This window comes from Pimephales promelas, chromosome 5, assembly GCF_988280905.1.
Source record: "Pimephales promelas chromosome 5, fPimPro1.hap1.1, whole genome shotgun sequence".
Classification (NCBI taxonomy): domain Eukaryota; kingdom Metazoa; phylum Chordata; class Actinopteri; order Cypriniformes; family Leuciscidae; genus Pimephales; species Pimephales promelas.
In genome coordinates, this window is record NC_142773.1 from 35,537,172 (window position 1) to 35,559,906 (window position 22,735).

General features: G+C 37.1%; 1 protein-coding gene across 8 annotated transcripts in view; it reads left to right on the forward strand.

Moving 5' to 3' along the window:
* The window catches only part of ptprfb (protein tyrosine phosphatase receptor type Fb), a 213,093-nt gene that overhangs the window by 111,802 nt on the left and 78,556 nt on the right, over positions 1-22,735 (forward strand). For 5 of the 8 annotated variants that reach the window (XM_089131381.1, XM_089131382.1, XM_089131384.1 and 2 more), the window contains exons 5-6: positions 12,720-12,905; positions 19,707-19,817. In XM_089131381.1, coding sequence (XP_088987507.1) covers positions 12,720-12,905; positions 19,707-19,817 — 297 coding nt within the window. Of the gene's footprint in view, positions 1-12,719; positions 12,906-15,688; positions 15,707-19,706; positions 19,818-22,735 lie in introns of all 8 variants that reach the window. The other 3 variants (XM_089131383.1, XM_039677453.2, XM_089131380.1) reach the window with 1 other exon arrangement.

Here is a 22,735-nt window from a genome sequence, read left to right on the forward strand (position 1 = left end):
ATATGATCTAATTTGAAAGTAAATGTGTAATGTGTGTGACGTTGAAGTACACTTACACAATAAAAATGATTCCGTGGTGAAGTAAATGCTACAGAAAGAAACAAATGTAATTTCTGTATGAAAAAGTTAATTCTTTATTAGTGGGCTACTCAATTCAAGCTTGTAGAAATTAAAGCATAAATATCAACATTATAAAATTAAGTAAAACTAACCAGCTTTTCTGATACTGGTGTTCCCATCATGCACTGGGGTTTATTTATTTATTTTTTTCCAGCTGTGCAGTCAGTGCTTGCACTGTTTTATCATTGATTTTGTTGTTAGGTTTAGTAACTTGCCATTTTTTTACATTTGAAGTTAATTTTCTACTCAAAATGACACATTCATACTCAAAAATGATCCATCGAATGTTACCATTGTTGTGTATTGTGTACCAAGTAGAGCCAGACCGATTTATCGGCAGGCCGATATTATCGGCCGATATTAGGCATTTTCCAAACTATCGGTATTGGCAGTTATAATGGCCGATAAATGAATATTTCAAAAATAAAATAAAAACGGACGAAACACGCTTCAACCATGAGTGTTGGAGTTATATAGTTTGTCCACCAGAGGGCACTCTACACCGTCCCTGTTGCCAACACTTGTGTATAACGCGCCACACATCCGTAGCTTATAAGGCAATGTAGGGACTAATTATTATTTTATCAACTTTAATATATTTTGATGTTCCTCTGTTCTGTTGTGACAATAAAAGAAACAAGTTTCTTTTTAAAATGCATTATCATATTATATTAGTTAAAACTCATAAATAACTACAAATAACTAATGTTAGGGAAATCTGTTAATGTTTTGTTGCGCGTTTCTGAAAAAAAAAACACCAATATATATATATATATATATATATATATATATATATATATATATCGGCCGATATATCGGAATATAGGATTTTAAAACCAACAAATATTTGTATCGGTATCGGCTTTCAAAATCCTTTATCGGTCAGGCTCTAGTACCAAGTATTGAGGTCTCTGTGTTCATGTGTATACAAACTATCTTTTGTATTATGAACTTAGATGTTTCTAACTAAGGCATTAACTTTAAAAGCGTGGTTAAATTCAGTGTTATACCGTTTAAGTAAAAGGTATTGCGAAGGAAACTTCAACTAAGTAGAAACTGGCCAAGTTAAAGTTACTTATTTTACCCTTATTAGGCTACTTTAAAGTTTCCTAATGTTGTTTTGGAGTTTTGTTTACATGCATAAGTTTTTCATAATATACATTTGCACATCACCACATTTTCAGTGATTCTCAAAATACTCGTCAGATGATTCTCAAAATACAATCTTTCTAAATCCCTTCTTTCCGTGAGCTACTCTGCTCTGATTGGCCAGACAGCTCAGTCTGTTGTGATTGGTTTACCGAGTGCAGTGTGTGTCAAACAAAACCGCCCATTGCCATAACAACGTCAGCTCTGCGTGTCTTGAGGCTTCCTACACCGTAAACTAAAGTCCATAACGAACAATGAAGTCGATTGTACAATATCAGTCTGAGCGCGAGTCCGATGATGAAACACCGGAAGAACTAGTTATTCAACCTGAACCTCCATCTCAAGGACAATCCAGCAAGACGTTTCTCAATAATTGAGGTGCATTATGAGATGTTGCAACTTTAATTCCTCACCACCAGCATTACAAGTGCATATCCATCAACCAATGTATTATATTATTTTACTTGCACTTGTTTACAGAGTATTTTTCTAATTTATTGTTTTGAACAAGTGGAAACTATATCAATAACAGTGCATACATTAGCCGAGCTCTAGCGTGAATGACTGATGTAACATAACCTTATGTGTTTTTCATGTTTTTACGTGATGTTTGTCCGATTGTTGTTTTGATGTGTTTAGATTATATATTCTAACATAATAGATATTTTACTAAATGTATTTTAATTTTTTTAGTGCTATGTACTATGTAATCTTTTTTTTAGGGTGACTCTTACCAACTGTCTAGGGACTGCAGATGAAAAATAGCCTTTAGGCTAATTGTGGCATATTGACAGAAATGTTTATGAATATGCACTGTCCCTGTACTAAATAAATAAATAAATAAACTTTGGTAAAACAAATCTTGCTCCATTCTTAATCTCAAAGTAGTGAGAACGACAGACAATCTGCATTAATAGACACAGTTTTAGGTAGTACTGGCCCACAATTGATCAGCAGAAGTATTTCAATAAGACAGTAATAATGCGAGTTAAACAGTTAGCAGGAGACCTACACAATATGAAGCTCAAAACGCAATTTTGAACACAATATTAATTCCATATGCAAAAGAAACTAAATTGTACTTCTTTTCCATTCAATATGCACAGACAACTACAATACAAGTAAGCTATTTCTAGATTGATTTGCAAAGCACTGCTCTTGCATTCTCAATGGACAACACATCTGTCTAATTTGTTGGATATATGGTATTCAGTGATGTGCCAATGAAGCAGATTTTTTGGCAAGCTGGATAATGTAAAAACCTGTTTTCTCCAGAGGATGACAACCCTGGACCTGAAATGATCTCAGGAAATTAAAAGATGTATGAACACGAATGGTGTTCTGTTGTCGTTTATCACAGAAACCCTTCTGCTCCCTCCATCAACAGAGATGTCCCCTTTAATTGTCGTCATCCGTCACTCTCATACACACCTCTCTGGAAATTACAAGGGCATTTGATTCCCAAGAGACTTTTATAGGAATACTACACTGTTTTTGAACAAGCTGTTAGTTTAGAAGTTCGCTTATTTGAGAGAAATTCAGTGTGAGAGATATGCTGTCCAAAATGTGTTCTTCTCTTACAGCTGAGACCTCCACATGCTTAACGGAGTATTTCAGTCAAAAATGTTTTTCGTTTATTACATTGGTTCCAAAAGTAGGTTTTCGCAGCGATGCCATTTTGGGTTCCCCAAAAAACCTTTCATGGAACAGTTCTTCAAAGAACGCTGTCATCTTAATTCAAAAGATGAGGCATTTAGGGTGAAGTGTCCCTTTAAAGGGATAGTTCACTTTGAGATCAACTTACCTCAAGGTCATCAAAGATGTAGGTGTCTTTGTTTCCGGAGTATTTTCAATTTTGATATGTTTAGGTCAAACCGTTTGTGTCTCTCAGTCATATAATGGAGGTCTATGGTCACCACCTCAAAGAGCATGCACAGAGACGTACAAATTAAACATGATTTAATGACTCGTAAATGTAAATACACATTGATGGCCGAAGACACGAAACGAGCGGTTTGTGTGAGATAATGAACAGTATTTATATCGTTTTTACCGAGGGAATTTGTGGCTGTGGTAACAAGAGGTGAAAACGATATAAATACTGTTAATTTTCTCTCACAAAATGCTCGTTTCTTGTCTTAGGCCATCAATGTGTACTTACATTTACGAGTCATTAAATCATGTTTAATTTGGACTTCTCTGTGCATGCTCTTTGAGGTGGTGACCATAGACCTCCATAATATGACTGATAGACACGAACGGTTTGACCTAAAAATGTCCAAATTGAAACTACTGTGGAAACAAAGACACCTACATCTTGGATGCCCTTAAGCTAAAACATACCAAAAATTAATTTCAAAGTGAACCATCCCTTTAAACACATACAATTAGCATATAGCATGGACATTACACCAGACTCATGAGATTGGATCTAAACATGCGTGATCAGTCTCTGACGAACGGCTTGTTCTCTGTGTTTTTGCGCCCCCACGGTGCTTCATCACTTTTTGAGCATCCTCTTCTGTGGCGACGCGTTTGTGCAGGGTGAGAATAACTCCGGCTGACGTGGACGTGGAGAGCACTCGGGCTGTTTCACAGTGGGGTCTGAGGACAGAGACTTGTCTCTTCAGCGGGGTTCTGATTAGACCCATCACCCCACATGCCATGGTCTATTCTTCCTGGTAATTGGAGCTGGCAGGAGGTTGGCATGTACCCCTCCTGTCCTCCATTTCCCTCTTTATCCTCCCACGGTGACCACCCCCTCCCTACACTACTCCTCATGTCGGATCCACTGTAAATGTGTATTACGTCCCTCTCTGCTCTGACCCAGCGTTGAGGACACGCAGCCTATGCATATCTAAACCATGTTTACGACAGCGCTCGTTGTTCACATTAGATGAGTTCGCTGTTCCATTTCTCTGCCTTCAGGACATTTTGTCCTACTTACTCCCGAGTCCCGACCACCTGAAAAGCTATTGTTATTTCTCTTGGCAGCATCGCTGCTTTCTTTTAGTAATGATGCAGAGTTAGTTCTCTCCCATTGCTCGCCAATAGTTGGTTTTCTGCAGCACTCAAGTTTTGCAAATATCAGACTTTCAAGCCTCGATCTGTTCTTCTGTTATCTGATGGCTCACGGCATTGAATATAAGTCTCAGTGAGTGTAATTTACTGCTTCTCAAAAAACAATGTTCCTTTTCTTTCCTCAAAACTGATTACAGATGGGTTTGTGGTGTGCTACTCTGTTAGCTCCCTTTTTGTGGTCACATGCATCGATAAAGCTTGGCTGCTTCTGGCCTGGTTCCACAACCGAGGAGAAAATACAATAGATTGCCATCTGCAAGGGCCTGCGCGGTCTTATCGCTCTGGTAAAGTCTCATTAAATACCCGCTCTGGGTCTGTGGATGGCAACGGTAGATTTCCCATTCAGGACGGAGATTTGATTAGGTACTATCGCAGGTACTATTGTTACTATTGCACTTGTTTATGGAGGTCGTCACAAGGACTTCACTATTAGGACCTACAACAGTTTATGTGTACCAGTGATTATCTGTATGTTATGGCAGATAACAAATTAATAATAAAGTTATATACAGTTTTGTCTGCATTTAAAAATAAAACACTCAAATCTGAAAATCAGTCATTTTAAATGTTACATTTGAACTTAGGCATCACTACATTATAATTTACTGTATTGTGTGAAAAGTGGATATTCATTTAGGGATTTGCTAATAACGGTGTAAATAAATTGTTAATGTTTATACAAATTAAGTGAGTGTAACATGATGAAAAAGGTGATCTAAATGTAAAAATAGGAGAGCATGAGCAAAGCCACCATCATTAAAAACAAACAAAATTAAAAGTTTAGTATTGTTACAGTTAATTGTTCATGCTTGTCACAATGGTTTTGTGAAGTTGTGCAGATTGTAAACAGCAAAAAATAGGAAACAACACACTTGAAACTTAGAAAACATTTTTAAACTTTGAAAGAAAGAAGACCTAGTGATTGCTTTGATACACTGTGTTGAAAGAATATCATAATTTCATATTATGCCTTCAACATAGTCATTCAACTATAGTAAAGTATCTACAGTCTCGTTCAAAATTTTTGTCAATGAGATTTTTGAAAATTCTCTTATGCTTTTGCTTTATTTGATCAAAAATACAGTAAAAACTGTTATAATGTTATGTTATACGTGTCTGTTAAAATTACTACAGTTAATAACTTACAGGTAATAACTTTTCTGTTTGAATATATTTGGATTTGGTGTGCAAAAAAAATATTATCAGTGTCGACAACAGTAAAAAATATTTTTGTATATGTTTTTTTGGAAACTGATCATTTATTTGTTTAACTCTACAGTAGTTTTTTTTTTGTGTGTATGCATTGGAAAACGCAGTTGAGTTTGAAAGTTAAAGCAGTAGTTCACTTTAAAAAAAACCTTTTGCTGATTATTTACTCACCCCACGTCTTTCTTTCTTCAGTCGAAAAGAAATTAAGGTTTTTGATGAAAACATTCCAGGATTTTCTCCATATAATGGACTTCAATGGGAACCAAACGGTTCAAGGTCCAAATGAGAGTTTCAGTGCAGCTTCAAAGGGCTTTAAACGACACCAGACGATGAATAAGGGTCTTATCTAGAACCCTTCGAGTCATGATTTGAAAAAAGATTCGTTCATTTTGATGAACGAGTTTGAACAGGAGACCCACGAACGCACATCACAGAACAGAGCAAGGTGACCATTTGTGCTTATAAAACTTAAACTTTTTTATTTATTTTTTAAATGACCGATCGTTTCGCTAGATAAGACCCTATTTCATCGTCTGGTGTCGTTTAGAGCCCTTTGAAGCTGCACTGAAACTCTCATTTGGACCTTGAAACATTTGGTTCCCATTGAAGTCCATTATATGGAGAAAATCCTGGAATGTTTTCATCAAAAACCTTAATTTCTTTTCGACTGAAGAAAGAAAGACATGGACATCTTGGATGACATGGGGGTGAGTAAATTATCAGCAAACGTTTTTTTAACCAAAAAATAGAAATCTAATGTGAATAAACCCTTCATGAACAAAGAACAATAGAGCCGCACCCATTGGATTAGTAGGACATGATGCTTGAAGGTTAGACGTGGTTTCTGTAAATCATAGTCACGCTACTATCTTTGAAATGCCAGTAGGCTTAACTGCATTTTTAAAGTAACGTGATACAAATAAGGTGTTGACGTTGCATAAAAACTTGAGCCTGTACTCTTTGTCTGTAATTGACAGGAATTTTGCTTCTCGTATACCATGACCTCAGTCAGTTGCGTAACCTCTTATACAAAGGTGAAATAAAACTCTGCAAAACAAGCAGAGACTCTCAGCACATGACATCACCGTCATTAAAGTTCACTTTCTCTCTATTGACTGTTTGCTGGAGCATTTCTGCAGAGCTGTTCCTCGTACTTCCTCCTCATTCCATTCACTCTCAAGTTTCCCTCTGCTCTTTACAAGATGGCATCCCAATTACCCACCAAATGTATCACCCCATCGGAGCCAGGCACCTTGTCATAAGTGCTTCGGGGAAACAATGAAACTAGCGTTGGCAGGCTTTTTAAATTCAAACCACCATCTGCTGTGGCGCCTACGTCTACGATGCGGCACAGACCGGGGACAGAGCGGGACGTTTCGCAGAATTTTTTCCTACTTACCAATTCATCTTAGTAATGGAGTCTTTGCTCGACTCAATACAAGCACACAAGACTTGTATTAAAAGCCAATTTCTGAGCTTTGAGACTTCTTTGAGTTTTTTTAAATCCTCATGCATAGTAAAGAGGTGTAAATGATAAACGTGCTTTTAAGGATGGAGAATGGAGCTTTTCTTTAGCAAATGCAAAAGGGTAACCATCTATGTTTTCTTTTGTGGAATAAATCCATCCTTTTCTCCATAGTTTTTACCTTCACATACCATTTACTCTTTTTTTTTTCAAACTCACTATACTTGTAAGAAAGTCTGTCATCATTATGTACGGAATCATGTTACTGTATTTTAGTTAATTTTCTTATTCTAAATTGTTTTAATTATTCTGATTTATTTTGATTATTTTAATTTCTTCTATGTAAAGCACTTTGAATTACCATTGCGTCTGAAATGTGCTATATTAATAAACTTGCCTTGCCTTATAAACATTACTAAGAAGCAACATATTAAGAAGCCTATTTAAAGGTGCAGTCAGCAATTTTTCCTCATTAAAAGGTTAGGGTGGGGATGAGTAATTAAAAAGTACTACAATGTATGTAAGATGAAGTCTTCAGACACATTAGTAGCATAAAAAAATCTGTTATCTTTTATAAGGCATGGGTCACCATATAGTGGTTGTCATGTTGTGGTCACATGACCATCTGAATACTCAATTTATTTCTGTAACCTTCCTGTTATCTGGCTCTTTCACACATGAAATAATTGAATCATGACTAAAAGCTAATTTCTGCAGTGCAATATAATGCATGATTCTTCATCCACACCACTAGGTGTTAGTATATTTGCACTTTTAATGAGTATATGTAAACCAAGCGTGCCGCACAAGCACTCAAAAGTGAAGCTAAAACGTCTCGATCACTCCCCTGTGACCGGTCCTAGTATAGGTCATAAACCCCGCCTCCCCATGTTATTCAATGTTATGGGCTATATGCACGCATAAGTTCCGCATTTGACGCAAGGATGCTCGTCCATTTCCGGTTGTGGAGATTAAAGTGGAGGAAAACCGAAGAAAACGGGATTATGGCAGAGTCTTCAATATTTACTGTCCTCCCGTCATTGAAACGAAACGTACATACGTTTAGATATAATTTTATATATAGTTATGTTTATTTAATATAATTTTAAAAAGAAGCATAAACACAACGAGGGTTGTCTGTTTTATCTGTTTTTGTGACTAACGTTTCTTTAGTTTAACCATGGAGTATAAAATTCAATATAAATTCTCGGTATTGCATTGGACTCTACGATCGGCGGAAGTTATCGAGCATCCAAACACCTTCACCGGAAACACCGCCGTGCATAGAGCCCATTGAATAACATTCAATGTATTCAACTCTCTGATGGAAAAGAGCTAAGGGGTATCGTCCATCTTTTTTAACAGTCTATGTTGTGAACATATAGCGCAAGTATGCCACTTATTTTGCTCTCAAATACTTTGTCTTCACTTTGTCACCTGAAACACCAAAGGGAGATTGTATTTTTCTATTTATTTATTTAATTTTGCACTCCTGATAGCCAAACCTGAAATGCACATCTTCACACTCCACTGAGGAAACAGCCCAGTTGATGTTCTGGTGTGCACGGTTACCTTTTTTGCATGCTGACTATATGACTATATGTAGGTACTGTTTGTGTTTTCCTTCTCAAGAAAATGAATTCGATTGTTTATTCAGAAGCCGCTCAGAGAAAACGACCGGCATAGTGATACAGCCCACGCTCGTACAGGTAGTTGACCTCTCTCAGGCACGCCAAGGCAAAAATGTACACTCCGATATATAACAGTTTCTGAAGGTCAGACTTGGAACGGAAAAAAAAAGCTGTTTTTGCTTCTTAATGAGGCATAACTTGAACAGCCTCGTATTCCAAGTTACCTTGTACAGAAAGGTTTCCTCCATGTTTTCACAAGGGGATTAGTGATTTTTGAAATCACCCTTTTGAGGTTTGCTCACTGTGGAAATGTGTCTGATTTACATTGTCCTCAAATCTTGTGTGAGAGCTTTTCAATTCAGCTTCCATGAGAAGGATTGTTTGATGCTCAATGGTTTAATGTTGAACTAACTGTGATAGTTGACTTTGGTGCTCTGTAGACCTTAGAGCAATGGTGCCCAATCCAGTTCCTGGAGATCAACCTACCAGTTCTGATCCAACCCTGATCCAACAAGTTATCAAGTGCTCCTGGAGATCTGAATGAGCTGCTTCTGTTGTGTTTGATCAGGGTTAGAGCTGAACTTTTCAAGAAGGTAGATCTCCAGCAACAGGATTGTACACCCCTCCCTTTGAATGTTTGTCACATGCAGAGGATTGTCTCAAACTGAATAATTCAGCCTTGCCTTTTGGCTTACCCTGGCATCAAAGAGAGTGTGGTGTTGCAGTAATGTTGTTGCTATTGCAAGTGTGAATATTACACATGATGGGCTTTCATCCAAACATTTGTGTGAATGTTTGAGAAGAGAGAGAGAGAAAAAAAAAAAGTAATTTTAAACCGTGCCACAACATTGCTTATGTTTTCATGTGCTTGGAAGCCGTATGTTTACAGCCTTGCCCACTTGCTTATCTGCTTTCTGATATAATTAGTGTTCATTTTCATATTATTCATATAATTTGTGTTAATTATGCAAATGTTTGATACTTAGAGATATCTGCTCTGTTACTCCCTTGTGTAGAAGTAGTTAAAGGCGTCTCGGTCTGTATCAGAGTGGAAATGGTGTTTTCTAAACCATTGAAGGACAAAGCATTGTTTGCCAAATAGATTTGCATTTCCAGAAGGAAACAGCAGTGTTTGCTAGACAGCAAAATATGTTTGGTTTAAATTGTAGGTAAGCAGTTTTAAACTGATTTTGCATAGATTAAATGCCACATCAGGTGCATGTGCATGTGCTGCGGCACATATCAACTTCATCAGTATCAGCACGTCAGTATCACCACATATCAGTATCAACACGTCACCATTTGTGCTGTGTAGAGGCGGCTGAACAGTGGCGGCTGGTGCAAAATATTGCAGGGGGGGCTGAATAAGAGGGGGGTCTGGGGGCCCCCCCCCAGAAAATTTTGAATTTAGTAGATGTGATTTCCTGCATTCTGGTGCATTTTAGGCCTTAGGCCATGCCCTTACCTATACCAATAAAATAACTTAAACCAGTCAATACCAATGGTCAAATAATACAATAATAATAATAACAGTTTGACAGTTACTGATAATGAACAAGTTGTTTATTATGCTCTGTGTGCTGACAAAAAAAGTGCAAACGCATAATATTGATAAATTATAATATAGGTAATACAAAAAATAATAGATAATACAACAATCTAGTTTAATCAATCCCCAGCTGTAGATTACATATTTTTGACAAATTGACAATTGGATAATGGATAACAATGTGTTGATACTAGAGAAAGAGAGAGAGAAAAGGCTGTGAAAGAGAGGGTGGGACAACATTCTTGCGGGTAACACCCAAGTATGAGAAGAAAGTTGATTTTAACTAGTATGAAACACAGTAATCTAGCTCAGAACTTAAAAACATCAAAAACAAAGCAAACACACAGGTATTAATATTCCTATAACTATTTTAATATCAAATGTGTGTGAAACAGTGTTTATGTGTGTGTGAGTGAGTGAGTGACAGAGACAGACAGGTCAATTCCCACGACTTACTTTACATTATTTCCACTCGACGTCACTGACGCTGCCATTCTGCTCTCATCTGAGGTAAAAAAAAAATGTCCCGCGGTGCGCGTGCACGGTGCACTCCCCTAGTCTGATACTGTGGGCGATATTTTCAGCGCCCCTAAACCATAAAATTTGACGACGCTGATTGGCGAAATATAAACTTTTTTGCATAGCAACCGGGGAACTATTGGCTTAAATTCCAGCACTGTGGGGCTGAGCGAACTGGCGCCCTGAGAAGACAGCCTATTGGCTATACTACTACACTAACATGATAAAAGTAACGAAAGTGAATGCAAATATCATTCTGGTGAGTTCAAAACACTTTTCAAAGTAAAACCATTATTAGCATATAATTAACATTGATTATTTTTCAAAATTATAAATTATAATATATATTAAAAAAACAGACAGACAGGTCGGAGGGAGGGCGGCGCCCCAGCGCCCTCTATGGGCGAGCCGCCCCTGCGGCTGAAGATGGTTAAAATGTTATAAGACCGAAGAGCAATCACAATTCATTATTCAGATGAATCCAAGAAGGAAGACCAGTGACAATTGAGAATGCAAGTGTTTTGATGATGGCATTGCTGTTGTTTATTGAATTGTGAACATTATAAAAATGGAAATTTTCAAACTTTGATCTTGTCCTAAAAGGAGTAGTTCACTTTTTTTCTTTTTTTTTTAAACTTTTGCTGATAATTTACTCACCCCCATGTTATCCTAGATGTCCACGTCTTTCTTTCTTCAGTCGAAAAGAAATTAAGGTTTTTGATATATATAATGGACTTCATTTGGAACCAAACGGTTCAAGGTCCAAATGAGAGTTTCAGTGCAGCTTCAAAGGGCTTTAAATGACACCAGACGATGAATAAGGGTCTTATCTAGGACCCTTCAAGTCATGACTCGAAAAAAGATTTGTTCATTTTGGTGAACGAGTTTGAACAGGAGAGTCACGAACGCACATCACAGAATAGAGCAAGGCGAGCATTTGTGCTTATAAAACTTAAACTTTTTTATTTATTTTTTAAATGACTGATCATTACGCTTGATAAGACCCTTATTCATCGTCTGGTGTCGTTTAAAGCCCTTTGAAGCTGCACTGAAACTCTCATTTGGACCTTGAAACGTTTGGTTCCTATTGAAGTCCATTATGTGGAGAAAATCCTGGAATGTTTTCATCAAAAACCTTAATTTCTTTTCGACTGAAGAAAGAAAGACATGGACATCTTCTTTGATGACAAATTATCAGCAAAAGTTACTAAACTACTCCTTAAAGTAACCTATAAAAGTGTAATTTATCTAAGCACATTTAACAACAGAGGTCTGAAATTGTTAGAAAAATAATTTAAAGCAATAATAATACTAATAATTAGTTACGGTCAATTTGAAATTTTAATAACAATAATGATAATCTAACAATGAATGTTTGTTTTTTGTTTAAAAGTAGATAACTCAGATGATGAATAATGAAGAGAAAGAATATCATCACTTTAGGGTCTCCATGTTGCATTTAGAAATTGTAATGATATTGCAGAAAAGTGTGGAAATATTAAAACTAGAATGTATGAGAAATATCAATATATATTGCTGGCTTGCTAATACTTTAACTAGTGTATTGATCCTTTCATGTTTTGATTTATTTGGAGCTGAATTTGCATTTTCTTTTCTCATTGTATTTGCTCTGCCTCTTCTCAAACTCCTGTAAAGATTTAGCTTAAATAAAAGCTTGCAGCTTAAAACTTAAAGCTTGGAGTCCAGATGGTGTTACATGCTAGAATAACGGTACACAAACGTCCTGTGGATTAGTCTCGCCATGCTTTGATCTTATTAATGCAAAGGAAGGCTTTTTTTTCTGGGAAGTGAATTGATTCGGTGCACTAATGAGACTAGTCCTGGATTTGCTTTAGCTGGACAATTACGTCTGGCATTCACATCTCTAACCCTTGATTTATAGCAATTGGAGATCTTTGAGATCATGATCCTTATTTTAGTAAATCATTAGATTTTTGGCTCCTGACTTGACCTGTTTTTCTTTTTCTTGCTGCAGAAAACCAGATTCCTCATGGCTTTCCGACCATAGACATGGGCCCTCAGCTAAAAGTTGTGGAGCGAACAAGAACCACCACGATGCTCTGTGCTGCCAGTGGGAACCCTGACCCGGAGATCACTTGGTTCAAGGACTTCCTGCCTGTAGACATCAACAGCAACGGGCGAATTAAACAGCTTCGTTCAGGTAGGGATGACGCACTTTTTCAGCCCGGGAAACAGACGTATAATATCGACACCCTATCAATTCAGTTTAATGAATGCAATATTGCCACCTAATTAAAACTAGAACGCTATTTTTGTGCTAAGTCAGGCCTTTGGTCTGCTAATTTTTGTTTGCTTACCATTGAAGGAGAAATTTATCGATGTGGCCATAACATCAAATGGGTCTAAAGCCACATGCAAATGGTCTGGGTAATTGTAGGCACCCCTTAAGGGAATAGGAGAGTGTCCCGGAGAGGATCAGCTGCTCTATTTACATTGGAGACCTTCCTAATTGATAGACGGCTCAGGTCTGACCTAGGATCAGACGGATGAACAGGACTTTGCCCAGGCTGGATTAATAGCTCCTGACTGACTCAGAGTTTATCCTTCCCCACTAAATCCACCTCATTTAGAGGGCAAGTCACAGCAGAGCTTGTTCTCTAGTTTCTAGCATCAGCGTCTAAGTACACAGCTTACAAATACACAGTTGAAAGTTTGAATCCTGAATGCCCCTATCTTGCAAAAAGTCAAACGAACAAAATGTACCATTCCACTAAAGATCAAAACATTGCTTCCTTAAAGACCTTATCTGTGGACAGCATGAGGCTTTATGGCCCTTTAGGACATTCTTAACATAAAATTATGACAATAAAGCTCGTCTTATCTGGCTTATCTGCGCGTTTTACTCCTCGGGAGAATGTTGAATGACATGTTTGCTGTTTTGCTTATAGATAAGTGTTTTCTGATAGGCAATGGAAATGACGAAGTAACCTTACCTTGTGATTTGACCGATAGTTTAAGTCGGCATGAAATCAAAATGAACTCTTTCTTAGGTGAATGACTTATAGCTTTTTGTCTGACTTCATCTGGCTGCTCGAGCAGTTCATTTAACCAGTGTTAACCGAAGTGCCTTTCAAGGAAAATTAGTTCACTTGGTCAGCCATAATTGCAACACCTCAAGAAAGATATTTCTGGCTTGCAAAACCAACTCTTTTTGGCTTGAAAACAGCTTGCCAAACTCTCATTGCTTGGTTGCCTAAATAAAACGTATCAATCAGCAGCAAATTTTGACATTGTCGTTATGTTGTTTCTTAGCATTATTAAACGTATATCTAAGGTTTCAATGGGAACCAGAGCGTCTAACAGTGATGTGCAGTGACACGATGGCATTTCCAACTGATGATTTGGCTATTTTATTTAGAAGGTTGGACTTCCATTATTAGATCCACCATATTGCGCGTTGCCGGTTTTCCCATTCATAGTAGTACACCACTTCACACCACTGTGATTTGGCCAATAGCCAAATACGTATTTATGTATTGTTTTAGGCTGTTGAAACAAGCAAGACTTATCATTTATAGAATGACATTTCATGTTGACTTAAACTCACCTGCACAGAATTGTTGCTAGCTATTTCTTCTATTCACACACCAAACTTGTCGCCTTGAGGCCCATACACACCGGGACAAATACCATCGCGTGTTATTCGCCAGCGTTTTTCAACGCTTTTTTTTGTGTTCACACCCAAGCGATTCTCGCTGATGATGAGCCGAGAGAACATTCAAATTCATTCCCTGACATTAGATGGCGCTTAATGTAAAACAGAAATGATGGTATGGTACTATACTATTATTACAGAAATACTAATATAAATATTATCCTATAGCTCTTTGTTCTCCGAGACCAGCAGCTCAACATTCATCTTGCCCATAGATATCCATCTTGTCTTTTGGCAGTGTAGACGGTGGCGTATATCTTCTTCGCCGTTACGTAAGACCGATTTGTGTTTGAGCGCCCCCAAGTTGTGTTTTACTGTAACTTCAGAAGCAGACATGTGAGCAAAAACGCCAATCTCATTGGTCGGATAGTTTTTGACATGGCCCGTCACACCAAAAAATCAACCCGATGCATTTAAAATGCATTTAAAACCCGATGCATTTAAAAAAATCAACCCAAAGCTTTTACGCGTGACGTTCTTCGCGTCGGTGTGTACACTCACATTGGCGGCCTTTGTTTAGTCCAGTCAGTTCTCATCCTTTAGCGTCATATGAAACGCTATATGACAAAACAGCGAAATACTACGCACATGGCACCCTTTATCGTTAATATAACACGCGAACCCAAGGCGTCATAAATCCTTTAGTGTAATATGAGACTACCCTACCCTACCCCACACCTAAACCTACCCATCACAGCGCATGTTATATTAACGATAACAGGTGCCATGTGAGTAGTATTTCGCCGTTTTGTCATATAGCGTCGCCTATGATGCTAAAGGATGAGAATGCGTTGTTTAGTCATGACTGAGGCGTTAAACGTCGGCGAATATTGCGCGCAAAATTCGTCCCGGTGTGAACAGGCCTTTAACCTGCCATGGTCTGGGATTTTTCTGAACAATGCTGTGAATAAAAATAACAAAAACAAAAGTAGACATTGATTGTTTACTTAAGCTCTGCAAATGGTCCTTAAAGCATTCGGTTTGGCAGGCACCTAAACTATCTCAGAATTCTACCACAAAGAAAAATATTCCCTTGGATCTTTTTTTTTCTTTCTTCTTTTCTCGAGCTAATTCTGTTGCACCAGACAGCCAACATTCAACTAATCCTCGGAGAGCAGTAGTCTGGCTCAACTTGATTCCTTTCTGTTTAATTAAGCTTACTTTCATTTGATTCCCTCCCTTTTGTTTTCCTTATCTCTCTTTGTCTATCTCTCTCGTCTACTAACACTTCTCTTCAATCTTGTTTGCATTCAATTTACTTCACCTAGGGGGTTCACCGATACGAGGTAAGACAGCTGGAATGCGTCTCACGAAACGTCTCCTTCATTACCCGTATCATCACCACCACTGTCATTTCCTGCTTGTTCAGTACATGTTCAACCTGTCTGTGTTCTGATGTCTATATATAAGCAATTTAACAGAAATAGACTACCGTTCAAAAGTTTGGGATCAGTGAGTTTTTTTGTTTTCGAAATAAATGAATAATTGTATTCATCAAGGATGCATTCAATTGATCAAAAGCCATTTGCAATGTTGCAGAAGATTTCTATTTCAATATCTTATGAATTTTTAATTCGTCAAAGAACCCTGAAAAAAATCAAATATATCAACGTTTCCACAAAGAAAATATTCTGCAAAAGTGGTAACATTTATATTAAAAATAATTATTTCTTGAGCAGCAAATAAGCATATTAGAATGATTTCTGAAAGATCATGTCAAGACAGTAGAAAACATAGACAACAGTTATTTTAAACTGTAATTTCAAAATATGAATGATTTCTATTGTATTTTTGATCAAATAAATGCAGCCTTCTCTTAAAGACATCTTGTTGACCCCCATTTTTTTTTTTTTTTTTTTTTACAGTAGTGTATTTAATTAGTAAAAAGTGTGCATTATTTTGGAGGCGGTTCACTTACCAAGATATATTATAGGAATAATTGATGAAAATTCTGTGATCATGTACAAACCCTCATGTCACTCCAAACCAGTGGAACATAAAATTTGAGATTTTGAAGAATGGGTTGGTCGCCATTTTACATGCAAAATGAATGGGGATAGGAACTTTCAATTGTTTACTGCACTCTCAGAAAAAAGGTACAAAAGCTGTCACTGGGGCTGTACCTTTTCAAAAGGTAAACTTTTGTCCATTTTAGGTGCTAATATGTACATTTTATGTGCTAATATGTCCATATCAGGAGCTAATATGGCTATTTCAGGTGCTAATATGTGCATTTTAGGAGGTAAATATGTACATTTTAGGTACTAATATGTACATTTTAGGTGTTAATATGTACATTTTAGTGTTAATATGTGCATTTTAGGTGCTAATATGTACATTTTAGGTGCTAATGTGTAATTTCAGGTGCTAATTTGTAAATTTCAGGAGCTAATATGTACATTTTAGGTGCTAATATGTACCACTAAGGTACCAATATGCAGCCTTTGGGTACAAAAGTGTACCTTTTGAAAAGGTACAGCCCCAGTGACAGCTTTTGTACCTTTTTTTCTGAGAGTTTGCATAGAAATTCATTCAGGACATTCTTCAAAATATCTTCTTTTCTGTTCCACAGAATTATGTTCCAAATTCATACGGGTTTGGAATGACACGAGGAGTGTTTTAATTTTTAGATGAACTCTACTTTTGATGAGGGGACGATATTGGACTCCTGCTAGTTATTGTGTCGTGCGTTTGTTGTGAATATTTTCTGAGGCTAGAGTCTTATTAGTTATGCTATGAGATTTGGTTTTAAGACTGAAGGCCGTCTTTAGAATCTCCAGAGTGTCTCTCTCACATTCAAGTTGGGCTGTGATGAAATTGAAATGATTGAATTTGCATACTACTTATGCTAAAATGAGTATGTATGGGAAATGAGGGCACGGCCCTGATTGTTAAGATGGAGCGTTCGATCAATCACACAGTCGCTCTCAGTTCTGAATGAAACATGGATTTCAGAAACACACTTGCTAGAGGCGAGTACTCGACAAATCTACCATTACCCTACTTCACTCAGTCGGTTGGCAATACCAGTGGTCTGAGGACCCCTGGAGTTTGACTGTAAAAAGAAGTAAGTGTACGGCGCATAACAAAGGTCTGTTTGTTACGCAGCTCACCTCAGGTTTTGAGTCGGGAAGTACGTCTGGCTCGCTTGGGGAGAAATGAGCTGACGCTGCCTTATGTGATTTTTACTGGCTGAAATCTCAGTGTTCGTCGGCCTGATGTTTAATTTATCTCGCTCGCAACAACAGGTCTTTGTGCTCAATTCATCTCACTCACATTGTTTTGTATCTCCCTTATCGGTAAGGGACATGTATCGTCTTCATTACAACTCCATGTCCTCATTAAGACACAGTTTGTCCCGCAGTGTATTCATTTGTTTCAAAAATGCATGTCTCCGTGTGGTGTACTTCATCGCCGTTTTGAAATAAAGGGATAGCTCTCCCAGAAATGAAAAAAGTCATCATTTAGGTTGGGAAAATGACAGTTTTTATTTTGGGGTGAACTATCCGTTTAACATACTGTATCGTGTCATACCGAACACTTTGAATGCATTGATGGATATATAAAAAAAAAAAATAGTTTTGTGTCTGTAACTGTTAAAATGAACCTAAAAATGTATTAAATTCCCATAATTGTGTATGAAAGTGTGATTTTCACATTCCTCCTTTGATTTAGATTTGATTTAGTATTATTTGTCTTTATTATGGTCCCTTTACTTTACAATATGGCACCATCAATCAGATGTGTTGTCAGGACGGAGGGGTGTTGGCAATCAGGGCTGAGCAATCTCCGAATTGATTAGTAATTTGCTGCTTGTCAGTGTAGGAAACACCACCAATCAGTTTTCCTTGAACTTGGAGATTGGGCAAGGTTAGTGGTGCATGTTATTTCTTTCCTGCAGCACTGGGATGCTGGGAGGTAGTCAGGGGTAAACAGCAGGTGATAACCTATGCTATGGTGGTACACCACTGCCAGAGGTAAATATGTGTGCTTTTGCTAGATTAAGAGCCTGGCAGAGTCTTGTCGAAGCGAACACCTTATCTGTGGTTAGGACACCTGGATTGATTTTTCGTTTGATGTTCCTGCCCATGTAAAATGGGTAGATATAAAGTATCTGCTGCACTAAATGTTGTTTCATCCTTTTGTGTACTGAAGTGATAGCTTCAATAAATTAATAAATGCACTGCTGGTCAAAAGTTTGGAATGCAATTTAAATGTTTTTGTTGAGTCTCTTTTGTTCACCAAAGCTGCATCATTTCATTATAAATACAGTAACATTTTGAATATATTTGTACAATATAAATAACTGTTTTCTAATTTAGTATTTTTTCAAATGTAATGTTTCTCTGTCATGGCTAAATTTGTATAAATTGTATTGGATTTATATAGGATATATTAATATATTTTTTTTAAATATTTTTTTAATAGAAAGTCCATTAGAACAGGATTGATTTGAAATAGTAATGGTTACATTACAACGTAACATTAAACACGTCTTTACTGACACATCCTTGCTGAATAAAAGTAGTAATTATTTTTTTTTTTAATAATAGTATATCACAAAAATATTACATAACTGAACTGTGTTCTACATTGATAATAATAAGAAATGTTTATTGAGCAGTAAATCGGTCAGTATGATATCTGAATGATCACGTGACCCTGAAGACTGGAGTAATGTTGCTGGAAATTCAGCTTTGCGTCACAAATAAAAAAAATAAATGATAGTAATATTTCACAACTGTATTTTTGATCAAATGAATAGCCTTGGTTTCTTTTAAAAACGTTTAAATACATCTTTAAATACATTCCAATGTACACCAGCAGTGTGTTAAAAGACTAATTAAATATTCCCCTCATGTAACCTTATGAAGCAGCACAGTTTATATCTATAGTGACCAGACAGGCTGTGTAGTTTTGTGTGCTATTGATGTTTTATTCTGGTATAAATATGCCACAGCAGTAATAAAGTCATGTGCTGTAGCGTAATTGGCTCCGAGTCAATGACATTAATATCCCGAAAGCTTTTTCTAATGACAGTGAAAGGCAAATATGTTAAGCTGTAGACTCCCTCAACCTGCAAAATCAGCTTTATGCATGTCTTAGGCAGCATTCTCGCCCAATAAACTATATACACAGTGGAACAGGTCTGACATTTAAACGGGGAGTGTTTACTGATTGTTTGCAGTGAAAGTTTGTGGTTTGTTGGGGAAAGTTGCGTCAGGGGATTCATAATCGTGTTCGTAAATCAAAGAGGTGACTTTTACCCTTTTTTTTTCCCTTCAGGAGCTCTGCAGATTGAAAACAGCGAGGAATCAGACCAGGGCAAGTACGAATGTGTAGCTATGAACAGCGCGGGGACGCGCTACTCTGCCCCCGCCAATCTCTACGTGCGAGGTAAGAGACGCGCTCCAGGTGCCGCCCCTATCAAAACAACTTCCTCAACAATGCTTCACACCTTTGTTTTGACCATGTTGCAATTTTGTTTTGACTTCTACATGTGTTGAACTTTGCCTGGCATTTCAGAGCCAAGATGAACTAAAGTTTGTTGAACAAAATTGTGGCGAAAAAAAACAAACATTCCCTACTCTGTTTTGATTTCATAGCAACTGAAGCACAGGTAAACATGCATATTTCTTAAAGTATTTGTTATGAGAGCGAAAAGACACAAAGGGTTAACTGAAGGTTAGTGCTACGGAAGACACCTGCCGTATTAATATGTGGATTTAGAGGTATAATGGTGTGGAGGCATTGTCTGTGAAACATAACTCTGGGAGTGCTGTTGTTATGAGTGTCAACCCCTTCAGCTCTTTCCATGCAGGTAATAACAGGGAGCTTATGGCTGGCTGCCAGCACGGCCTCCAGCTAGTGACGTTACGGTGCCACCCAGTAATTGTCACGCAATAAGTGAAGACTAAGCCTTCTCATGCTTCCTGTCAAACAAACGGCCAAAAATGTTATATACAATGGGATTAAACTGCAGACGTCATCGTACGACTCAATCACACGAGGTTGCCATGAGTGGCGTCTAAACACGCCAAAATATAAAAGGGTTAAATTGTATTTTGCATTAAAAGGGAAGCCTGTTTGTGGGGACATTAAGGGTATGTTTACATGACATTGATGTACTAAACACGGAAAAGTTTTCCCTTGCCATTTTCCGCGTAAAAATGACAATTTGGTCGAAAAGATCCCTGTTTACACGGATCCACGGAAACGATTATAAACGCTTATGTTTGTCAGGGCTGTAGTTGCATTGTAAAGAAACACTACGTGCCTATAGACGTAATACCCATGCGCATGACATCACCAGTTTCACAAATTCACATTTTTATAGTTTACGCAGAGACTATCATTTTAAAAAACGTGCGCTTTAAAAAAGTTTACGTTTTCAGGCCCCTAAAACGCCACTGTCATGCAAATAAATGGCCAAAACGTGTAAAAGGTTATCCTTTTTTTTTTAAAACGGTGTCATGTAAAAGATGTTTTGCTTTTTGAGATTATTTTAATGATAATTCAATGGCAATGCGTTTAATTTTCTTCTCATTACATAAGAATCGAATCACTGAGAAAAATGTGGTCATTTGTACTTCATTTATAATCAGACTAAATTTAATGCAGTACTGAAAATATTATGTGAATTATAAATTTTAAAAGCAATATATGGTATTTTGTGATATTTTTAATTATTTATTAAATATTTGCTTTAAATAAAATTATATATTGTCTTTTTTATTTATTAAATACTCTTTTTATTAATGAAATAGCCTATAAATACTCATTTAAATGTAATTTAAATAAATAAATACACCCATCATTTATAGTATATTGCTATTACTATTCCTAATAAGATTCATTTTCTGTATACAAAATGTAATTTTCCCGCTATTTTCTTTTGATTTGGGGGTGAAAAAAAGAGCTTCTTCTTGACAGTTTTTTTTTTTTAAATCCCCAATGGAGTTAAATGAATATTTATAATTTGCTAATCAGTCTGCATGACCTCACATTTCACTACAATGCAACATAAAGTGCACAGCCAAAATAATAATAACAAAAACAGGAACTTCTGTAGCTACACCAAAAACGAACATCCTCAGAGTTGACGGGTGCATAATGGGTCGCCTTTATCCATCTGTCCATCACAGACTGGGTGTGGGTGCTTGTTTTTCAAAGCGTCTCTGTAAAACGGCTAATCATGCTTTTCTCTTCAAGGACGTTCAGCACAGTATCCTGCTCCCATTCCTCAGCCGCCCGTCCTCGCTCATTTATCTGCTCACGCTAGATGAGTTGGGTGTCTAAGACTGCCAGCCTGTCAGTGGATCTATGTATTCAATACCTGCTTGCCTTTTCCTGGTCCTCAGCACTTTTTCTGGGAGCTGTCTGAATGCTCTATGACTGTCTCTCTCTCCGTCCCTCTGTCTGACAGGAAACTATATAACCTGGGAGAATCGCAGTCATGTTTAGTGTATATGTGAATTCTCATTTGTCAGCCACTTATTCCATAGTGAAAAGTTGTCAACCACTGTCTGCTCTCTTTCCTCTGCTCCTGAAACTGACAACAAATCAAATAGAGTGGGTGCACACTTCATAACCGCCTGTCTGTTTATTATATCTTGTGGGAATGGGTCCACTTACCTTTGTTCAATATTTAAGGAAGGTAAATTTTAATATCGCTATAAACGCGCGTCATTGTATTGTATTGTTACCTTGGCATTATCAACGAGCCTTTAACTGACATCATCTTTCATGTGTCAGTTTGTGGCAGATTATGACCTAAAGCTCTTTTAGATGATCTCAGTGGCCTTGTCTGCCTCACTGGAGATATGTTTATGTATGCTCGTATGCATACAGAAGACAGCTGTCAGAAAATGTTCAATCGTTCTATAGTATGGCAGTAAACTTACTCCTCCTACATATGTTAGGAAAATGTTAATAATATGTCAGTCATCCTGGGCTGTTCTTTTGGAAGTCCGTTATAAACAAGCAAAAAAAGTTGGGGGAAAAAAAACTACCAAGTTGACTGTTACTTAATATCTCAAATCTCACTTTTGCACAATTTCTTGTAAATGTTGACTATATCTTACAAAAATTGCTTTATATGTCACAGTGACATTATTTCTTATTTTAAACATTATCTCACAATTAATCTGGTCCCGAATCCCCATGCATTATTAGTTCCATTTAGAAAAGATTTAAAAAGTTTATTGTCAGTAAGATTTTTAAAGTTTTTTGAAAGAAGAGTCATGCTCACTGTGGCTACATTGAGAAATATGATTCCAATTTAAAATATCTTTTTTCTATTTTAATAAAACATT